General features: G+C 35.2%; 1 protein-coding gene across 3 annotated transcripts in view; it reads left to right on the top strand.

Moving 5' to 3' along the window:
• The window catches only part of LOC119598557 (perilipin-1-like), a 19672-nt gene extending 7269 nt beyond the window's left edge, over window positions 1-12403 (top strand). Inside the window, exons 5-8 of one of the 3 annotated variants that reach the window (XM_037948195.1) lie at window positions 9154-9280; window positions 10473-10633; window positions 11750-12067; window positions 12202-12403. In XM_037948195.1, coding sequence (XP_037804123.1) covers window positions 9154-9280; window positions 10473-10633; window positions 11750-12067; window positions 12202-12273 — 678 coding nt within the window. In that variant the 3' untranslated portion in view covers window positions 12274-12403. The remainder of the gene's footprint in view (window positions 1-9153; window positions 9281-10472; window positions 10634-11749; window positions 12068-12201) is intronic. The other 2 variants (XM_037948197.1, XM_037948196.1) reach the window with 2 other exon arrangements.
• Window positions 12404-19758: the final 7355 nt, after the last annotated feature.

Raw genomic sequence — 19758 nt, forward strand, 5'->3', positions numbered from 1 at the left:
GTGTCAAAAAAACTTTTAATAAATTAAGACCTTTTTATATTCTAAAAATAATGTTGACGTTTTTTTTTAAAAGGCCCTTCCTCACCCAAAAATAAAAACCGCCCCTAGAATTAAGGGGCCACCCCAAATATGAACCGGGAAAATAAACCCCCATTGATTTGTCATTGACAAAAACCGCAAAATTTGGTGCATATCTGATGAAAATAATTTTGCAATATCACTTTTACATTTTCGAGATCCTCGGGTTTTTCTTGGGCAATGTATACACTTTAAAATGTTCACTGCCCAATTTTCAAAATCCGGCAAAAGATGGGAATTTAATGCTAGACATTACTTTTGGGAGAAGTCAGAAATAAAAGGGCGAAGATTTCCGACTTTTGTAAAAATCAAGTAGTGATACAGACGGGGAAACTACAGGCGGGGGGTAGGCTACTTATGTAAAAAAAGGGATTTTGTGCATAAAAAAAGTAAAAGCATGCTTGCACAGAGAATCATGACCCTTTGCAAAAAACGGGGATACGCTTTTGTAATACTAGTCTGCAAAAAAAAATAGGCTTAAAATTTTTTTCCTTTATCTTGAGCACCACTTCCCCCCCAATCCCTTGCCGTTTTTGTCGGGGGGGGGCTTAGGAGGCGGAGCGGGCCCCCAATGAGGGGGGAAACCCCCCAAACCCTTTGGGATCAGCCCTCGACTCAACTTTTTTTGCAGGGTTTTTTTTTTTTTTTTTCCTTCCCATTTTCGTTTGTCCCTTCCCAAACCCTTTGTACCCCCCCTAAGGGTGTGAGGCCGTGCTAAAAGGGAGAAAGGGGACTTTGGCCAGTCCTGAACGGCCTGAGGGAGCCGGGGCACTTATTCCCCCTGATTGTTACCAGCCCTTCCCCCTCAAGGGGCCCCTGAGGGGTGGACTTTTTTTATCCCCAAACTAACCGGCTTACCATGCCAAAATGAAACATATCCCCATATTAGGGGCAATGAGGTTTTTGCCCTTTATAAAAACCCCAACGATTTTCCCACCCGATCCCTGACCCAGGCTCTCCTTTGACCACGGCCCCAAAAACAGGCAAAAAACTCCCTCTCTCCTTAGTACAGTGAAAAAAAAAAAACCCTTAAGGAAACACCACTCTCCAGAAAGCTCAACGTAAACCCCTTTCCCTCCACAACCCCCCAAACATCCCCCCCCTCCTCCTTATTAATACCTTCGCCTTATTCCCACCTCCCCAAAACAAAAACCCCCCCAAAACACTCCTCTCGTCCGCCCCCCCCTTCGACTACCCCTATCCACAACATTTTAATACCTCTTCGGACCAAAGGGACGTTTTTTTGTGATCCCCCCCACAGTCCCTATCTGAAAACCCCTTTCTCTTCCAAAAAAGTCCCCAAAAAAAAGGGGGGTAAAGTCTTTCCGTAGGCCCGGCTCCCGTCTTGCAAGAAATCCGAAAACCAAGCTATAGCATTAAAAAAACATGACCTATGGGGGAAACCCCATCCTTGCAGAACCCCACCCAAACCCTCAATACTTGCCCGGAACGTTCAATTCCCAGAAAATTCCCCAATCTATACAAAGATTGGTCAGATTGTGGGGAAATTATTGCCGTCTCACAGACATATGCCTCAGTGAAATGCTACTCCTTTCCCCCCAGATCATCAAAAGAAACCTACTAAACCCAAATTTTCCTTTCCCGTGACATGCCCTTCCTTTTAAATTTTCTAATAGGGGGAGAACCCCCTCCCTTTTTTCCATCCCAAACCCCCCCCACCACGCTCCCCCAAAACTTTTGGCGTCTAGGCCCCCAGCCAAACTTTTGCCTTCCACACCAGACCCCCAACTAGTCCCCAACCTGGCATCCCCGATCTAACTGCCCCCCAACTCCAGTCCCAAAACTGTGGCGGCCCCCAAAATTTATTTTATGGGGCTTCCCCTAAAAATTTTGAGACTGAGGTAGAATTTCCAGATTCAAACTTGGACTCACACACGTAAGCCAGACAAAAAAGCAGTCGACTGGTTTTTTCTTATCCTTACCCCAGAATTCCCTGTCACTCTATCAATTCTCCAAACCAAAACCCCCCTCTTTCAACCCCCCTCTTCTACCTCCTCCCTTCCCGTAAAAACCTTTTCCACCCAAAATCCAACCTCCAATCTCTATAAAAAATTTCAATCACCACTACAACCCCAACCCTTCCCCTCTCCCTCCTCCCCCGAACAGACAGAAAAAACTTTCCACCCCTCTCCCCCTACCAAAACAATCCCCCCACCTTCCTTTGCTCTAGTTTTGAGCCCATTTCCTTCTTCCCCCCCCCCCCCAAAAGAAACCCTTTACCCCCCAAAACTCCCCAACCAACTCCCTCAGAAAAAAACCTTTTAAAAAATATTCAAGTACAAATGAAACTGACACTCAACCCCCAAATTTACAACTGCACCTTCCACACTCCAAGTAACTGCTGAATCCTCCTCCTAAGATATCCCCCCTACACCCCAATCCCCCCACCCCCCCCCAACACACCCCCTCCCCCCCCCCCCAACCCGCCCCACATTAACCCTCCCCTTCCTCAACCCTCCATCTCCTAATCCCCCTCCATAAACCCCAAACCCCAACCCCTCTCCCCTGACCTCTCAACCCCTTTTCCCCCCTTTACTTTTCCCCCCCTAAAAAAATCCCCAAAACGTATACAATTATAGGGAAAAAGTATAACTTCCTTCTTTGGGAATATTCGCGTTTCCGCTCCCCCGACCTGACCTTTTCTATCCTTTCCTCTTAAAACATTATTATGCCTTCAAGAACCTTTTTTTAAAACACCCCCAATACCAAACCCCCCAAATTATCATTTTGTCTCTTCCCCCCATTCCCTTTGTTCACCCATAATATCAATCAAAAACACCTTATTCAACCTCCCTTTAAAACCCAATGTCCCTTGCCAGTTATCCGATTTTCCTTCACTTTTGGATCAGGATTTCAGTCTACTTTCCCCCCCCACCCCTTTGACTTTTTTTGCTTTTGAAAATCAATTTCCCCCAAATTAAAACCCCTTTTCCTCATATTTGGTGACTTTAACTGCGAACACTCTTTGGGGTGATTCTCTCACAAACTCCCGGGCCGATCCAGAGGTTCCTCTCCCCAGCTACCTTACTATACAAAATTCGATCGCCCCAACCTTTGATACAGCATGCAATTTTTCAGCTTTGCCTCTCTCTATTTTCCCCCTTCTTTCTTTTAATTTCCATGGTCGTTTTAACCATTTTCCATATAGTGACCATTTCCGCTTTTTTTTTCTCCTATTTTCCGTACCATCCCAAAACCCCCCACGGGTGCTTGAAGACCCACGGCATATTTCACTTCACTCTTGTATTATACCCCCCCATCCCCCCTCCCCCCTTTCAAAAATGATACAATTTCACAAATACAGTTTTAAAAATGACATAACTATCCCTTTAACCTCAAGACCATTACCTCCAAATGGTTTATGGTGGAATCTGATTGCCAAAGCACTTCGCTTAAAACATTCAGCCCGAACGTTACCGCTACAAGAGAGGTATCCAATCAAATATCGCCCTTTTCCTTTAAAAAAGCACTGCCTATCTTCGTTTGGACATCCGGAATAGTAAAAAAAGCTGGGAAAATTGTTTACAATTTCACCTCACTCTATCTCAAAGTTTGGGCCGAATTATAAAAATACAGGCAAACATCCCCCCATCCGCCCCTGTCCCCCATATTCAAAATACCCTCATTTTGATCCTTTTCCCAAGTCGCTAAGAATGGGTGATTATTTCAGCCAGGGCAGTAGGGTTCTCACCTTTCTCCAACTCTCTTCTATTAACCCACCAGAGAACATACCCCCTTACCCTTTACCCCCTCCCTACTAGTCCTAAAACCCCCTTTTCTTCCTCTGAAATCATTTCTGCCCTACAAACGTGCCGTAACACTATGAAAGGGCCCCGACGGTATCATCCGTAGCTCCGGCAAATCCCATCTTCCTCTTTCCTTCCTATTAAAAATTTACAAACCCCATTGGACATCAGGAAATTTTCCCTTTAATTTTCGAGAATCTTATCCTTCCCCTTTCCTGAAAACCCCAATAAATCGGGACCCCTTCCTCAAACTATCGCCCCCTCCACTAAAATAGTGCTTTTGGGAAACTATAGAGCGAATGGGAACTTGCTTAATGTGGTACTGAATCTAAAAAATCTTCTTCTCCTTCCCAAATTTAGTTTTCGCCGTCCAGAGCACAGCTGACCCCCCGTTTTTGGACTTATTAAACTGCTTTTCCGCCCTGAAACCCCTACTAGTATTTTTTTTGATTTGAAAAGCATTGATACGACATGGCGGGGACCATATTCCAACATTGTCCCCTCTAGGAAAACGTGGAAAAAATGGGTTCTTATAAAAATCCTTCCTCCCCCAAAAGCACTTTCAGGTAAAAAACGCCTCTGCCACAATCTTTTTTTTCCCAAATGAAGGTTCCCACAAGGCAGGTGCTCGTACACTTTTATTCCTTCTTTTGTTAATGATATTTTTCTGTTACCCCAGGGCCGATATCACAATTTTTGATGATTTAACCATTTTGCTTGCAATCCATACCAAATTCTACCAAAATTTTTCAAATTGCAAATTATCGTACTTCCTGGGCCCAAAAACCCTGGTTCCCCTTTCTTCCCTCTAAAACTTTTTTCCATTTTTTTCTTCGCTCACGTGTAGGGCCCCTACCCCCAACTCTTTTTGTTTGGGCCCCCACTCCAAAGCCGTTCCCCTGGGAAATTTTTAGGTGTCATTTTGATCCAAACTGTCCTGGGGAACCATATTCTAACATTTAAAGAAAAAGCTCCCGCCCTCTTCGAATCTTAAAAAAATCTTCCCTTAATGGGGCTCAACGCAAAATTTCCTTTATCTTCATTTACTTTGATCCTCTCCACTTAGGGGTTATGGTAATCTACACTCTGCTCAACTTCTCCCTTGCCATCTTGATACAAACATCAGTGGTTCGTTAGACTAGTGCCTTTGCTCCTCCCCAGTTTAGACCTGTAAACCGAACAGGCATACCCCTCTTCTCGACGTCGTGCCCTTCTCTTTCCCCCGTGCTTGTTCGATTCCATCAATTTTCCCCCGCTAAATACCATCCCCCCAACCCTACTTCTTACCTTAGTTCTCTCCCATTACCTATCCTTCCCACTCGCGGGGTCCCTCCCTTCCATTCCCCCTTTTCCCCCCCTCCCAACCCTCCCTTCTCGTCCATTCCCCTCCCTCCAGGGGTTTACCCACCCCATATTGTCTTCTGTTTTCCCGACCCCCAAAAATCAAAATCCCCCCTACTTCCTTCCACCCATTTCCGGCCTGCTCCATCATTCCCCTAGTACACATATAACGAGGCCCAAACCCCTCCGGGGTGGTTTGAGTAACTTTCCCAAACCCACTTCAAATCTTTCCCCTTTCCGAACAGGTCCACACAGAATGTATGCACTCCTTTTTGCTCTAAAACAACCACCTCCTTTCCTCTTTTAAATTTTTTTTGACTCCCGGAATCAAACCCCCTTATAAACAAAAACACCACCAACCCCCTTTTTTAAATCCAGAACTGGGTTTTTCTACCTGCCAACCGCCATAAAAAAATCAAATTTTTGCGGGGGGCCCAGCCGTTGGGAAACCCCCGGGAATGAACAGGAAAATACACTAGCACGCCATGGGCCCCTTTTGCCCCAATTTCCAACCACGCTTCTCAGTACCCAGCCATGGATTTTACCCAACTTTTAAACCCTGTATAATCGTGGCTCTTTTTGGTCAAGCCCCCGCCTAATAAAATTTCATTCGTAAAACTACAAACCCTCCCGGTCAAATCCATTTATCGGAACGGTTGGGGAAACCCCTCTCGCCCGATTACGCATTGGCCCACCCCTCTAAACCTCCTACTGATGTCCAATCTGATCCCCCTTATTTTCCTTTTGGGAATGTTCCCTTTTAACCCACACATTTCCAGTCGTGCCCACGTTTTTAAAAACCCTAAAACCTATTCTTTTTCCTCAAACGCATACATATCCTTCATCTAATCTAACTCCTTACCACACCCGACCCTAACCCTTTCACTCACCAATTCCTTTGCCCAGCTTAGACAACTAATCACTAACTCAACCACCCTTCCCTAACATTAACTATAGTGCTACATGACCTTAGATGTCTAGCACATTTCTCTTGCTTTTAACCATTAACCATTAACCATGCACCGCACTTGTTGCAGTGTAAGGAATCGGAAATAATTAGCTTGCAGGTAGTGCAAAATGAAGATATGAGGATTATCCTCGGCGCCCCGATAACAGCAAGGATAGTGAACATGATTAAAATTAAACTTGCCATACATTTCTGGTAGCATAATATTTATTTCCACCATGTTTGGGGTCAAAGCTCTGAGGGAACCCTCGTATTTCTCAGATTCCCAAAAACTGCAACATAAAATCACGCAAGTAGACGTGACTAATCACACACGCGCGCCATCTGATACACAAAATCTCCATGAACTTTATAAAATTCAATGTTCCAATTAGTAAAATACCAAAAGGTCGATCCATTCCACCATGGAAGAATTCAACATTGATCGTGCACCTTACATGTCTACCACATAAAAACTGTGTGCATAACTGTGTTGAAACAAATTGCGCTGGCAACGGTAAAGGAACACACAGAATCTATGGGCGATGATGCATATGAGTGTTACGCCGATGGATCCGTACAGTCTGGATACAAAGCTGGTTGTGCTTTCGCTGTATACAAAAATGGCTTACTACAACATCAAGTTAATGAGAATACAAAATTGGACCAGCAGTACTCAAACTGAGCTGGCAGGTATACTCTTTGCAACGGAATTCTTAATGTCTAGGGGCTTTGGAGTAGTTTTGTGACTCAAAGTGCTCTTCAGACGCTAAATTCTTTCAAAGCAGGTGGCGATGAGGAAATTGAGCTGCATTAAGCGTAACGTAACTAATGCCTTGAGCGTAATTTCAACATTCAATTTATATGGATACCATCTCATGTTGGCATACGCAAGCACGACCACGTAGACAAATTGGCGAAAGAAGCCTGCAGCAAGGATACTGTGAACATAATCTTGGGATGCCTCTTGCTAGGGTTCAAAGGCCTGAAAGCTGTACCATAAGGCACTACGATCAGTATAGAGATGGTAAGCCTTCCTGTGGGTGGCACCGAAGTCAAACCAGTGTGTGATGTGGTTGTTGTGAGAATACGTTTAGGTTACAGAATGTACTAGCAACTGCGCGGTGCAAGAAGTGCAGATAAAACTAAATGTAGTGTGTGTAACGAAGAAAACAAACGAACGCTTGAGCACTATATCTCGGAATGTCATGTGATACAGCCTTTCAGACCACCTAACATAAGGTATAAAGAACTGTGATTATTTAATTTCATCTGATACATTGGAAGATATACTAGTACTATACCCTAAATTTACGATGTAATAACTACCGTAAGCAAATAAGTGTTATTTAAACACAATGGCAAAAGCATATGAAAGTAATATTTTTTGTATGATGTATGATTTATATTTCTATTTTACCTTGTACAAATACAATAGTTAGACTACTGTACTGTGTCAGATATATGTAAAACTGTAATTATGATTGATAAAAACCCACGCATAAGCAGATAGCCGGGGTGGTAAATAAACTTAACTTGAAGCGTCTTTGTAACATATAATCAGGTTATATGTAACAGACATAATTAGGCGCAGTCAGCTCTGGAAGAAAACTGATATTCCGGGAAAGCGGAATGTGAATAAAAATAATCTACCGCAAAACGGTTTTTCTAAAATTATATATGTTTGGGGGGGGGGGTCACGCAGTTACATGTTTTATTGTTTAGTACTATTCCCCACCTTCCATTTCATAACATTTATGCATACATAACGATTAAGGCTTATTTGGGACTGCAGATAACTAACGGGCGTGAAAGTAACACTTATCAACTGATAATTTTTTTTACAAAATCGTTTCATGACTGAACAAGTGAGAGCAAATTAATATATAAGGAACATCCTTTTTTCGCTCTTTGGATGAACAAATATTTATAAATTTTGGAAAGTGAAGAGGAAATATATCTATAGACAATTGTATCATATTTTTACATGATTTATTTATTCCACTTATTTTTGTCCTTTTTATCATTTAGAAAATTCATCCTTTAGCGAGTGGAAACTAAGGAGAAGGTAAAGGCACTAACATTCGGTTAAAAATAGAATGTCTGTTTATCTAGTGAATTTCATTTCATATGCTCAAATGTGAGTGGCAAAATTTACAGAATTTTTGCAACATAATTAATGTAACAACGGGGGTTATATTGATATACTTGAATGTACGGCAGTGTTAGCCAGCTCGATAATTTTAGAGTGGCCGGGAATTTATTCGACCAGCTGTATAAAAAAAAAAAAATGTACAAAAATTACAGTATATGCTTATTTCATGTAATCTTGGGTATCACCTAGTATCAAATATTACAACACCGTAAGACAAACGTTCATTTTAACACAGGAGTAAAACAATGTAATTTTGTCATATATGAGCAATATTTAGCATTATATGGGCTGCTTTGTACAGAGCAGTCTGTTCCGGATGATCACTAAGGTATAGATGGTCAAAAGAAGTATACCAGTTGTCTGGATCTCTTAAGTAGTTTCAAAGACGATTTGAAGCTTGAAATCCAGGGTTTAAGTGTGATATTTTCGGGGATGATAGTACCACACTTTGACTCTAAACCTCTAATGGGGTTGCGAGTCGGGGGGGGGGGGGGGGGGGTTGGGTAAGGTTGCATTTCTAAGTCTATGGTGGCCATTCTGTGCAGACATTGCATTATTTGAATTACATAACAGTTTGCAGACAATAGCTCTTTGATCCTATATTTAACAGGGACGTGAGCGGGGCGAGAGGGGGGACGTACATACTATATGTATGTATGGAATGTATGTTTCCCTTACATAGTATTAGAAATGGTGATTTGCACGCAGTAATATGATTCCTTGCATTCAATTTCAATATATATATATATATATAGATTATCGGAGGTTTTCTCCTACTTAAAGCGATTGCTCGGTTAGAAAGATAAGTCGAATCAATATGACGGCGCGTCAGCTTACCGCCCGAACAAGGCTTTGGTGCATTTCAGGTTGACGTCATCGCTGCGAGTCGGGGCGGGCGAGTCGTCGCGGGCGCTGCGGAGCGGGTGCTCAACACTGCCCACACGCTGGTCGACGCCTACTTACCACCCCGCGAGGGCGACCTTCACGACACAGGTCAGTCAGGCTGTGACGCCACTCGGAATATAAATAATCTATTGAAGCTTGTATGAAAAAGTTGAAAGTTCAGCTGCCTTCTGTGTAGCTTCGATGATAGCTACTGATGGCTCTTTGCAGAAGGTAATTAATTATCGGACTATTTTGTATAGAATTAAGATTTAACCCTTGCTGTTGGGGATGGGATATGCGTGTCTACAATGCCTATTGTGGGTTTAGTTTATTAATCACATTTGCATTCACTCGTCTTAACCGTTTCCTTTGATCTTCGGGAATATTTGTTTGTATTGCCATTAGTATTGGTAATAACATTGATAAGCATAACGGCAATAATGATGATGATAACGGCATCGATATCAGAGAGAGAAGTGTATCAGAAAAACACATTCGAGGAAAGGGAAATCCTTCAGTAAGTCTATTGTCCCCGGGCATGGAAAATGTTGTCAGACTTCACGTATTAAGGGAAAGGCCCCTTTGACCCTGGCTAAAAAAAAAGCTTTTTGAATGCATGAATGTAAATCGATGCCTGTCGTACCGATATAAATTTGAAGCGAGAATTAGGGATAAATCTCTTCAAATATGTGATGTCCATAATTCCTCAGAAATCGTCAACAGTCGTTATGCAGAGAGAAATAAATAATAAAACCAGATAGAGTAATTCGGTTTTCGTCTCTGGTAACGGAAAAATACAATATAATTTATAAAGCTGAAATGCCATTGGTTTATACAATGACTGATGCTAATCGTAAAGCGGTGTTATTTGTCAAGTATATAAAAAGCCCTTTTTGTATTGACATTTTTCATTGTAAAGGGGTTTCAAATTTTTAATTTTTTCCTTTTTGATCGCAGTCGCGGAAATCCGAATTCGGATAAAGTAAATCCCAGATTAACAAATCCATTAACTGAGCCCTAGAACGAAAAATAAAAAATTTTGTTATTGTATTATATTTTATTTGGTTATGTTTACCATTAGGGAGTGATGCTCTAAAGTAGGATTGCCCCAAACAACTACCGTCGTATGACCATCCCCAGAGGTCTAAGCATTCAACTGTTAATAAGAGTCAAGTGTGTGAAGTTTGTTGGCTGAGAAGCAAAGGCTGTTGTGGGCGAAAGGTTGAATGTACGAGGCAATGTCTGATGCTTGTACAAAGGGCGAGTTGTTTTCTTGGGTGTTAACAGTTTTCACCTACAGATGGGCGCGACGCAACGGTGGGCGTAAAGGTGATAGCGCTGGCAAGCAAGACGAGGCGGCGTCTGGCCCGCGCGCTTCATTCGCTCGCGCATCCGCACCACGCCCACGCCCACACCAACGCCGACGCCTGTGACGCCACGGATGCATCGGGCAGCTTCCTGGTAAGGGAGGCGCCTCACGCTCTAACTTAGGGAAAGCAAACCCTTGCTTGTGGCTCTGTTCTTGTTGCGAACGGTCCTTGTCGCATCCATTTTAGTAATCCCCAGTACAGTAATAATATTTTCATGATATATTATATAAGTGTGGTGGGTGGTATATAATTTTTTATTTATATATATTGTATAATATTTATTTATTAACGTATTATAATTAAATATATATGTATATATATATATACGTTTTATATATATATATACAATATATATAATTAAAATACAATAAAATTTAAAAATACATATATATATAATAACAAATAATAACATATATATATATAAATATATATATATATATACATAATATTATATATATAAAATAATATATATATATATATATATAATAAATATAATATATATAAACATATATAATTTATATAAAAATACATAAATATAATATTATATATAATATTAAAAATATATATATAATAATATATATAATATTATAATTTTATTTAATAAAAATTTTATAAAATATATTATATATTATTTTATATATATATATATATATTTTTAAAATATATAATTTATAAAATATATATATATATTATATTTATTTATATTATATAATTTTTTATATAAAAAAAAAAAAAAAAAAAAAAAAAAAATATTTTGATATATTTTAATTTTTTTATTATTTATATGTTTTATATTTAGTAATTTTTTTTTTTATTATTTGTTTTTTTATTATTTTTAAATTTTTATATATTTATATATGTGTATATATGTGTATATATGTGTAATTGTATATATGGTATATATGTGTTATATGTGTATATTGTGTATATTTTGTTATATGTGTTATATTTGGTTTTAAATGTGTATATATGTATATATATATATATATGTATATATTGTATATATTGTGTATATATATATATGTATATATTGTATATATACAGGCCTACGTTCGTGAACAGGCATGTGCGTACGTTATATGTAATATTCTATATATTGTACATTGTATTATGTATAAATGTATAAATATTGTTTGCAATATCTATATTATATATAATGCACAAGTTCAATAGAAGCATATATGTAATTAATATTTTCCCATTGCAGATTGCCTTCAGTCGGGAGTGTGTATCTGGCTGGCACTCTGAAGTGACGCGGCAGCCGGAGCCCCACGAGGCGGTGCCTGTAGTTTTGAGAATCGCACGAACTTCCTACAGGTACCTAAGGAACGTTACGGAGAATCTTGGATCACTCGTTGTTGCTGTTCGCAATTCCCTGGCTCGGAACGCAGTGAGTGAAGCCTTGAGCGGCGCGGCGGCCAACGGATGTTATGTCGTCTCCGAGATGCAAGCCTGGGGAGAGTACTTTGTTGTTGTCATGTCGATGACGCCAAGTCTGATCGAAGAGGCTTCGCTTCGCTCCAGGGTAAAGGGTGACAAGCTGCTCGTTTATATTTCGGTTGATTTGTAATTGGTTAGGTGTGTTGTCAGGGTTTTATCGATTAACACTTCCTTTTTTTGCACAGATTATATTAACCAACTTTTCGTTTCTTTTTCCAGATGTGGGCTGAAGGGTGTCTGGAATCTGTAATGAAAATGAAGTATACAAACCCACATCTGTGTTGGCAGTGAGCTGACTGACGCCATCAGTGAAGACAGAGGAACTCCCTGAATGTTTTTCACGGCTGGAATTACTCGTAATCGATGTTAGTGTTTGTGGTTTGGACGTTTGTAATAAGGGGTAATAAAATTTCTTGAAAGCATTATCTGTTTTGTCATGAAAAGTAACATTATATTTCAATCGTACGGAACTGAAAACAACCAAAAAAGTGGCTAATCTCCGACCACAATCTACTCTAATCTCTTCCAAATTCTACATAGTTTAAATTTTGCCTCTGGTACTTTTTCCTGCTATTAAGATGCTTATTAATCCAAAATTTCACATCAAAATCCCAAAAATTTAGACTAATCTACCACAACTACCCAGATCAACATAAAAGGCTTGTTACATAAACCTCTCTGCTGGACGTAGATGAACGAGAGCTATAGAAATCTGAAAATAAATGAGGTGGAATTGAACAAAGAAAGGAAGGCGAAAGCAGGAGGTAAGCGGTGAACGCGACCGACAACCGCCCATAGAGTAGGAGGGGAAAAAAAGTGGGGGCTCTCACGCGGTATACATACACGCAAACTGTCGAATTCACACCAAGACATTAATAGGGTCAGAATGTCGGCCAACGTGAAAATTCCATTTCTGCGTTAATAGGCTGCTATGCGCATACATTGATTTTTAACCTTAGAACGTTTGATGAAACTATGTGAAAAAGCAAACTCTTTGGAGTCTTAATTATAGGGGTTTTCAGGCTATATTCACTTGCCAAAAAGTATTGGTTACATATGTTATCATTTGTTTACAATTTGGTGAATTTATTATTGTATTGATACATCCTAATAATACGATATCTATGCATTGTATTTTTGGGTGAGAAATCCTAACATTCGAAATCGTTCATCACCCTTTGGCATTAAGCTTGCAACAGGGGAGGCAACTGCTGTTACTTGGAGATTCTTCTGTTTATTATCGTGCTCTCTCTTTCCTCAAACGCATACATATCCTTCATCTAATCTAACTCCTTACCACACCCGACCCTAACCCTTTCACTCACCAATTCCTTTGCCCAGCTTAGACAACTAATCACTAACTCAACATTAACTATAGTGCTACATGACCTCAGATGTCTAGCACATTTCTCTTGCTTTTAACCATTAACCATAACCATTATCGTGCTCTCGCGTTCAGCACATTAAGCGTGGAACGCCTTCATCGAGGTCATCATGTGTGTTGTTGGTCCCCCATGGTGTGACTGATGATGCGGACTAAAGGGAACCAGCATGGAGTACGCTACAATCCATGTTTTTTTTTTATTTACTTTGACGGGAATAATACTGTGATTTATGCGAAGGCGAGTGCAATATGTCTTGTGAAGTAAAAATTACTGAAAAATATCAATCTTTTTACCAAGAACCACAATCCCGTGGACAAAGAAGAATCCATTAAACAGTACCATAAACAATACTGCGACGGACAAGTTCGACTCCCACGATCGCAAGTGAGACTACGATGAACAAAACAAATGTCAGTTTTTCGAAAGGCAATTTTTCTGGAAGTCTTCATAGAAGCAGTCCTTCGATATCTTGCTGGAAGAGGCTCCATTTTTAATCTGGCTCAGGCGATTTCTTCGTCTGTCCGTGGCCAGACGAGCCTGAGGTAATCAGTTTCCCTCCATGAACTCCACAAACTTTGTATAGACGTTTTCCTAACAAAAAATTCCCCCCAATCCTTGCTCGTTGTTGCCGCAGATCACACCCCTACCTTGGACCTCAAACCCCCCCTCAACTAATTGTGCAGGGTCTTTTCTTCTCCTTCCCTTTTCTTTCTCCTCCTCATCTCCATGTGTCCACTTATCCAAATCGTTAACTAATATTTACCTTGTAATATTTTCGCCATAGTACTTAACCATAATGTTGTGTAACCTTTGATGCCTTTGTTTTTGACCACTGACCATTCTGGAAAACAAACATCACCTTGCTGAACAAAAACTCTTACGTGGGGGCTTTACCCCCAAACCCCATCCTATTCTATATTTTGGATACGCCACAAATGACCTTGGATGCTGACGCGGAAGAAAATGTTCAATGAAAACGAGGCTAAAGCTAACTCGGTATCCAGTAGTATTTACTCGTCTGCTCAACCGTCAACAAAGTATTCAACGAGAGCATGAATTGAAAATACCCCCCAACATGTAATCAATTGAAGACAAATAAAATAAACTTCACAAACTTTTGACAGGTAATACTGTTACTACTGACAAATATTGACGGGGCAAATTTTAAAAAATAAAACACATATCGTTATTTTGATTAAGCCCTGTAAAGCAAAGTTTGATGGTTTCACTTATTGTTATTTTTAAATTTATGCTGTCTTGATATTAGTTGATGGCATTCCATAAATATTCTGGTTCGAACTTTGTCCACTAGGGTGTGAATTATGTCCGGAGTGAGCTCCATGTCCTCGGCAAGGCGGAGTGGGCGTTTGTTTGTTTCCCTGATCCAAAACAACATTTTTTGAAAATCTAAAAAAAAAATATTAAAATAAAAATCCCAAAACAGCGATGCATCATTAAAAGTTGAATAAATATTTCTGTTTTTTACAGTAAAATTTTACCAAAATGTGCTATAAAATCACCGTTTTAAACCCTATAGGTAAGCTTCAAATTTAATTTTATAGTTTTTGGTTTTGGGGCTTTTAGTCTCTAGCGGGACCCAAAAAACCAAACCCGCGGTCCCGAAAGGGGTTTTGGGGGTTTCCACTTGGTTTCCCATACAGCTGGGGAAAAATCCCTTGGACCCAGCCCTCGCCCCGACTAATTTGCATAGTCTTTTTTTCTCCCCCTTCCTTTTTTTTCTTCACCCCTTCCCGGCCATTTCCTAAAAATGAGAGCCCTGGAAAAGGGGAAAAGCTTGGGGTTTTTTTCAGCCCTTTGTTAATTGTCTAGCCTTTAAAACCTGATAGGGGCCAAGGGGTAGACTATTTTTTTTCTTCATTTTTTTCAGGATCAATATGGCCCAAGTTTTTTTACCCCTTTTTAAAGGGATTTAGGGTTACCCTTTATCAACGAGCCTTTCCCCAGCCCTGCCTTTTTGACACGGCCCGACCCCTGAAACCCGTACCCCCCTTTTGATGGTTTTTTGTTAAAATCTATCCATTTTTGAATATCCAAACCCCCGGTTTTTTACTTTTTAAAAACCCCCCTTCCCATCTCCAACCCTCCTCCACTCCTCGAAAAGTTTTTCTTCATTTTAAATTTTCCCCCTTATTACTTTCTCTTTTTCCCCTAAAGTTGTCTATGCACGGTACTGCCCCCACCCAAAGCCCCCCTCTTCCCCCCGCACTTTGTCCTTCGCTTCCCTTTTGCAAAAATTTTGATAATCTTTGGCCCAGCCCAAGGGGTAGATTTTTTTTTATAACCCCCCAAAAACATCCCTTTTTTCAACAAAGCTTCAAAAAAAGAAGGCAAAAAATTTTCTTTTGAAATTTTGATGTCCCCCCTTATCCCCAGTTACAAGAATCCAAACTCATTACCGTCAGCAAAAATATATCGACCTTTCACCAAAATAATTTTACAAAATCAACGAAGTATTTTTAAAAAGCACCCCAAAGGGGATTAGCATTTAATCCCAAAGAAAAAAAATAAAAAAAAAAAATTTTTTGGGGTACTGGAGTCAAAAAAATAGCAAAAACATACATGAAAAATTATATGTGAAATATAAAAAAATGGTTAGTAATACCCCCGGGGGTTTAAGTATAAAGGGGGTATATATATAAAATATATATATATAAAATAAAATATATATATATATATATAATTTTATATATAAAAAATATAAAATACATTATTATTATATATAATTTTAAAATAATTTTATATAATATATAATATATTATATATATTATGGTGGGTGTGTGGTTTGTTTAACTATATTTTAATTTTAAAAGAAAGAGAAAAAAAGATAAGATATATTATAGATAAAAATATAAAATAATATATAAAAATATGATATATAAAATTAAAAAGAGAGAGAGAAGATATATATTATATATACATTAAAACCCCCACACACCCACATAAAATTTGAATATATATTTTAAAATATATTATATATAATATATATTTTATATACATATATATATATATATATATATATTTTAATACATTTACACAACACACACAATAATATAGATATAATATATATATATATATATATATATATATTATATTTTATAATATTAAAAAATGTATAAATGTTTAAAATATGTATAAAGGTATTTATATTTGTATAAAGTATATAATATAATTTTTATATTATATAATAAAATATAATAAAATATAGTATATATATGGATAAATGTAAAATATAAAAATTTAAATAATATAACTAAAATATAAAAAAAAACAAAATAATATATATGATAAAAATGATATGATAAATAATATTTGTATGTATATAGTATATATAATTTTATATTTTATATAATAAAGGGGAAAAGTATAATAAATATATATGGATGATAAATGTATAATATAATATAATAATTTTATATATATTATATATATTATAATTAAAAATAAATTTTGGATAAATGATAATATAATATAATTTAATTTTATTTAAATTATATATTTTATATTTTATAAAAGTTAATTTTATATATAATAATATGTAGTAAAAAAGGAATAAAATATATAATGTATGTAAATGTATTAAATATAATTTTATATAAATAATATATCTATATATATAAATATATATGTATAAAAAGTTAATAAAAATTTTGTATGTATGTTTTAAATGTAAATATATGTATAAATGTAATTTATATTTATATTTTATATAATTTTATATAAATTTTATTATTGTATGTAAAAATGTATATATACATATGCATGTTAAAAGTATATAAAGATGGTATAAAAAGGGAATAATATGCTAAATGTGTATATATTATATGTGTGTGTGGGTATGTAAAAGATATTTTATAGCAGTATAAATGTATATATATGTTTTGTATAAAAGGTATATTTTTAAAATAATATATATATATATATATAAATGTTTTTAAAAGTATATAATATGTTATATGTATAAATGTAAACAATGTATGTATGTAAAAAAGTATATATAAATATGTATGTAGTATAAATGTAAAATATATAAAAATTTTAAAAATATATATATAATAATATATAATAATAATATAATTATATATATTTTTAATATACATTTATACATTAATATATATATATATAAAAATTATAAAATATAACAAACATTTATAATATTATATATATATATATACATTTTACAAAATTTTTAAAATATATATATAATATATATTATATATATATAATGGGTTTAAAATGTATATATTTTAATATATTATAATATTTAAATATTTTATATATAATAATATTTTTTAAATTAATATAATATAATTAATTTTAAATATAATATATTGATGTAAAAATGTAAATTATATATATAATATAAATAATATATATTATATTATATTTGTAGCAAAAGTATATATATATATATATATTATTATTATATAATATATTATAATATTACACATATTTTTGTATGAAAAAAAATTTATGTATATAGTATGTATATATTTTGTATAATAATAATATATATTAATATAAAAATTATATATATATATATATATGATGTATATATGTATATATAATAAAATTTTAATATATTATAAATTTATATATTATGTAAAAAGTATATATATGTATGTAAAATGTGTATATATTATATATATTGTATGTATAAAGTTATATATATATATAATATATATATATAAAATATGTATAAAGTATATAAAGCTGTATAAATTTTATATATATAATATATAATTATATATTTTAATGTTGTAAAAATGTAAAATATATGCAGTATAAATTTATATATGTATGAAAAATGTATAATAATGCTAAATGGTATATATATATGTGTGGGTATGTATAAAGTAATATATATGCATTATAAAGATATTATAAAATTATATAATTAAAATTTTATATTAATATAATATAAGTCGTAAAAAGTATTATATATTATATATTATATTATTTTTAAATTTTATTATAAAGTAATAATATTTTTGGTATGTAAAAATTTATATATATGTATGATGTTAAATGTTTTAAATTGTATGTATGTAAAAATGTTATATTTATTAGTTAAATGTATTATATGTTGTTGTAAAAAATGTATATTAAAATTGTTGTTGAAAAATTTTTAATTTTATTGTATGTTGTATAAATGTTTTTGGTGGTATGTATTGTTTCTTTTTTATATATATATTTGTTGTTGTTAAATGTTTATTTTTGTTGTATGTATAAAATTTGTATTTGTATGTATGTATAATTAATAATTGTGTGTTTGTTAATGAATTATAATTTGTTAGTAGTATGTATGAATGTAAAAATTTATGTTGTATGTAAAAAAATTATTGTTGTTTAAAAAAATGTATAATTTTTTTTTGTTTTGTTTATTTATTTTGTTTTTTTTATTGTTTTTGTTTTATATTGTTGTTGTTTGTTTTTTTTGTAGTTGTTTGTTTTTTTTGTTGTTGTTTAAATGTTTAAAATTGTTGTTTGAAAAATGTTAATGTTTTTTGTTGTTGATGTTTTGTTTTTTTTTTTGTTAAATGTTTTTTTTTTGTTGTTTGTTTTGGGGGTTTTTTTTTTTTTTTTTGTATTTTTTTTTTTTTTTTTTAAAATGTTTTTTTTGTTTTTGTCAATTTGTTGTTTGTATTTTTTGTATGTTTTTTTTGGGTTTGTTTTTATATGTTGTTTGAAATTTAATTTTTGCAAAAATGTTTAATTTTTATGTTTGTATTTTTTTTTTTTAATATTTTTTTGTTAAAGGGTTATTTTTGTTTTTATTTATTTTATTTTTTTTATTTGTTGTTTCTTTTTTTTTTTTTTATTTTTTTTTTTTTTCATTTAAAAACTTTCCCTTCCCTTTTAAAAACTTTTCCCTTTTCTTTTTTTAAAAATTATTTTTTTTTTTTTTTTGTTTTTTAAAATGTTTTTTTTGTTGTTGTTGTTTTGTTATTGCTTGTATGTAGTTTGTTTTTTTTTTTGGTTTGTTTTTGGGTTTTTTTTTATTTTATTTTTTTTTTTTTTGTTGTTCCCCCTGGTATTTGGGTTTCGGTTGGGGGCCGGGGGGTTCCCCCCTTTTTCTTTTCTCCGGGCCCCCCCCCCCCCTGTTTACGAATTCATCATACCACTCCCCCGTCGCGTAGGTTATCAAAGGGGGTGGGGGTTTTCAGTGGGCAACCAGGCCACAATTTTAATATGCATCTGAAGACAAAGAAGAAAAGAAAACATTCCAAAAGAAAAAACTTTAAAAATCGGAACGTGGAACGTAAGGAAAATGAAAAAGTGGTAAATTGCATACTGTTGTTTGGGGGACAGAACCTCCATGTCCCGCATCCTGGCGAGGGAGACGATGACAGATTCAATTTCTTCTTCACGA

The sequence above is a fragment of the Penaeus monodon genome, chromosome 41 (assembly GCF_015228065.2).
Source record: "Penaeus monodon isolate SGIC_2016 chromosome 41, NSTDA_Pmon_1, whole genome shotgun sequence".
Classification (NCBI taxonomy): domain Eukaryota; kingdom Metazoa; phylum Arthropoda; class Malacostraca; order Decapoda; family Penaeidae; genus Penaeus; species Penaeus monodon.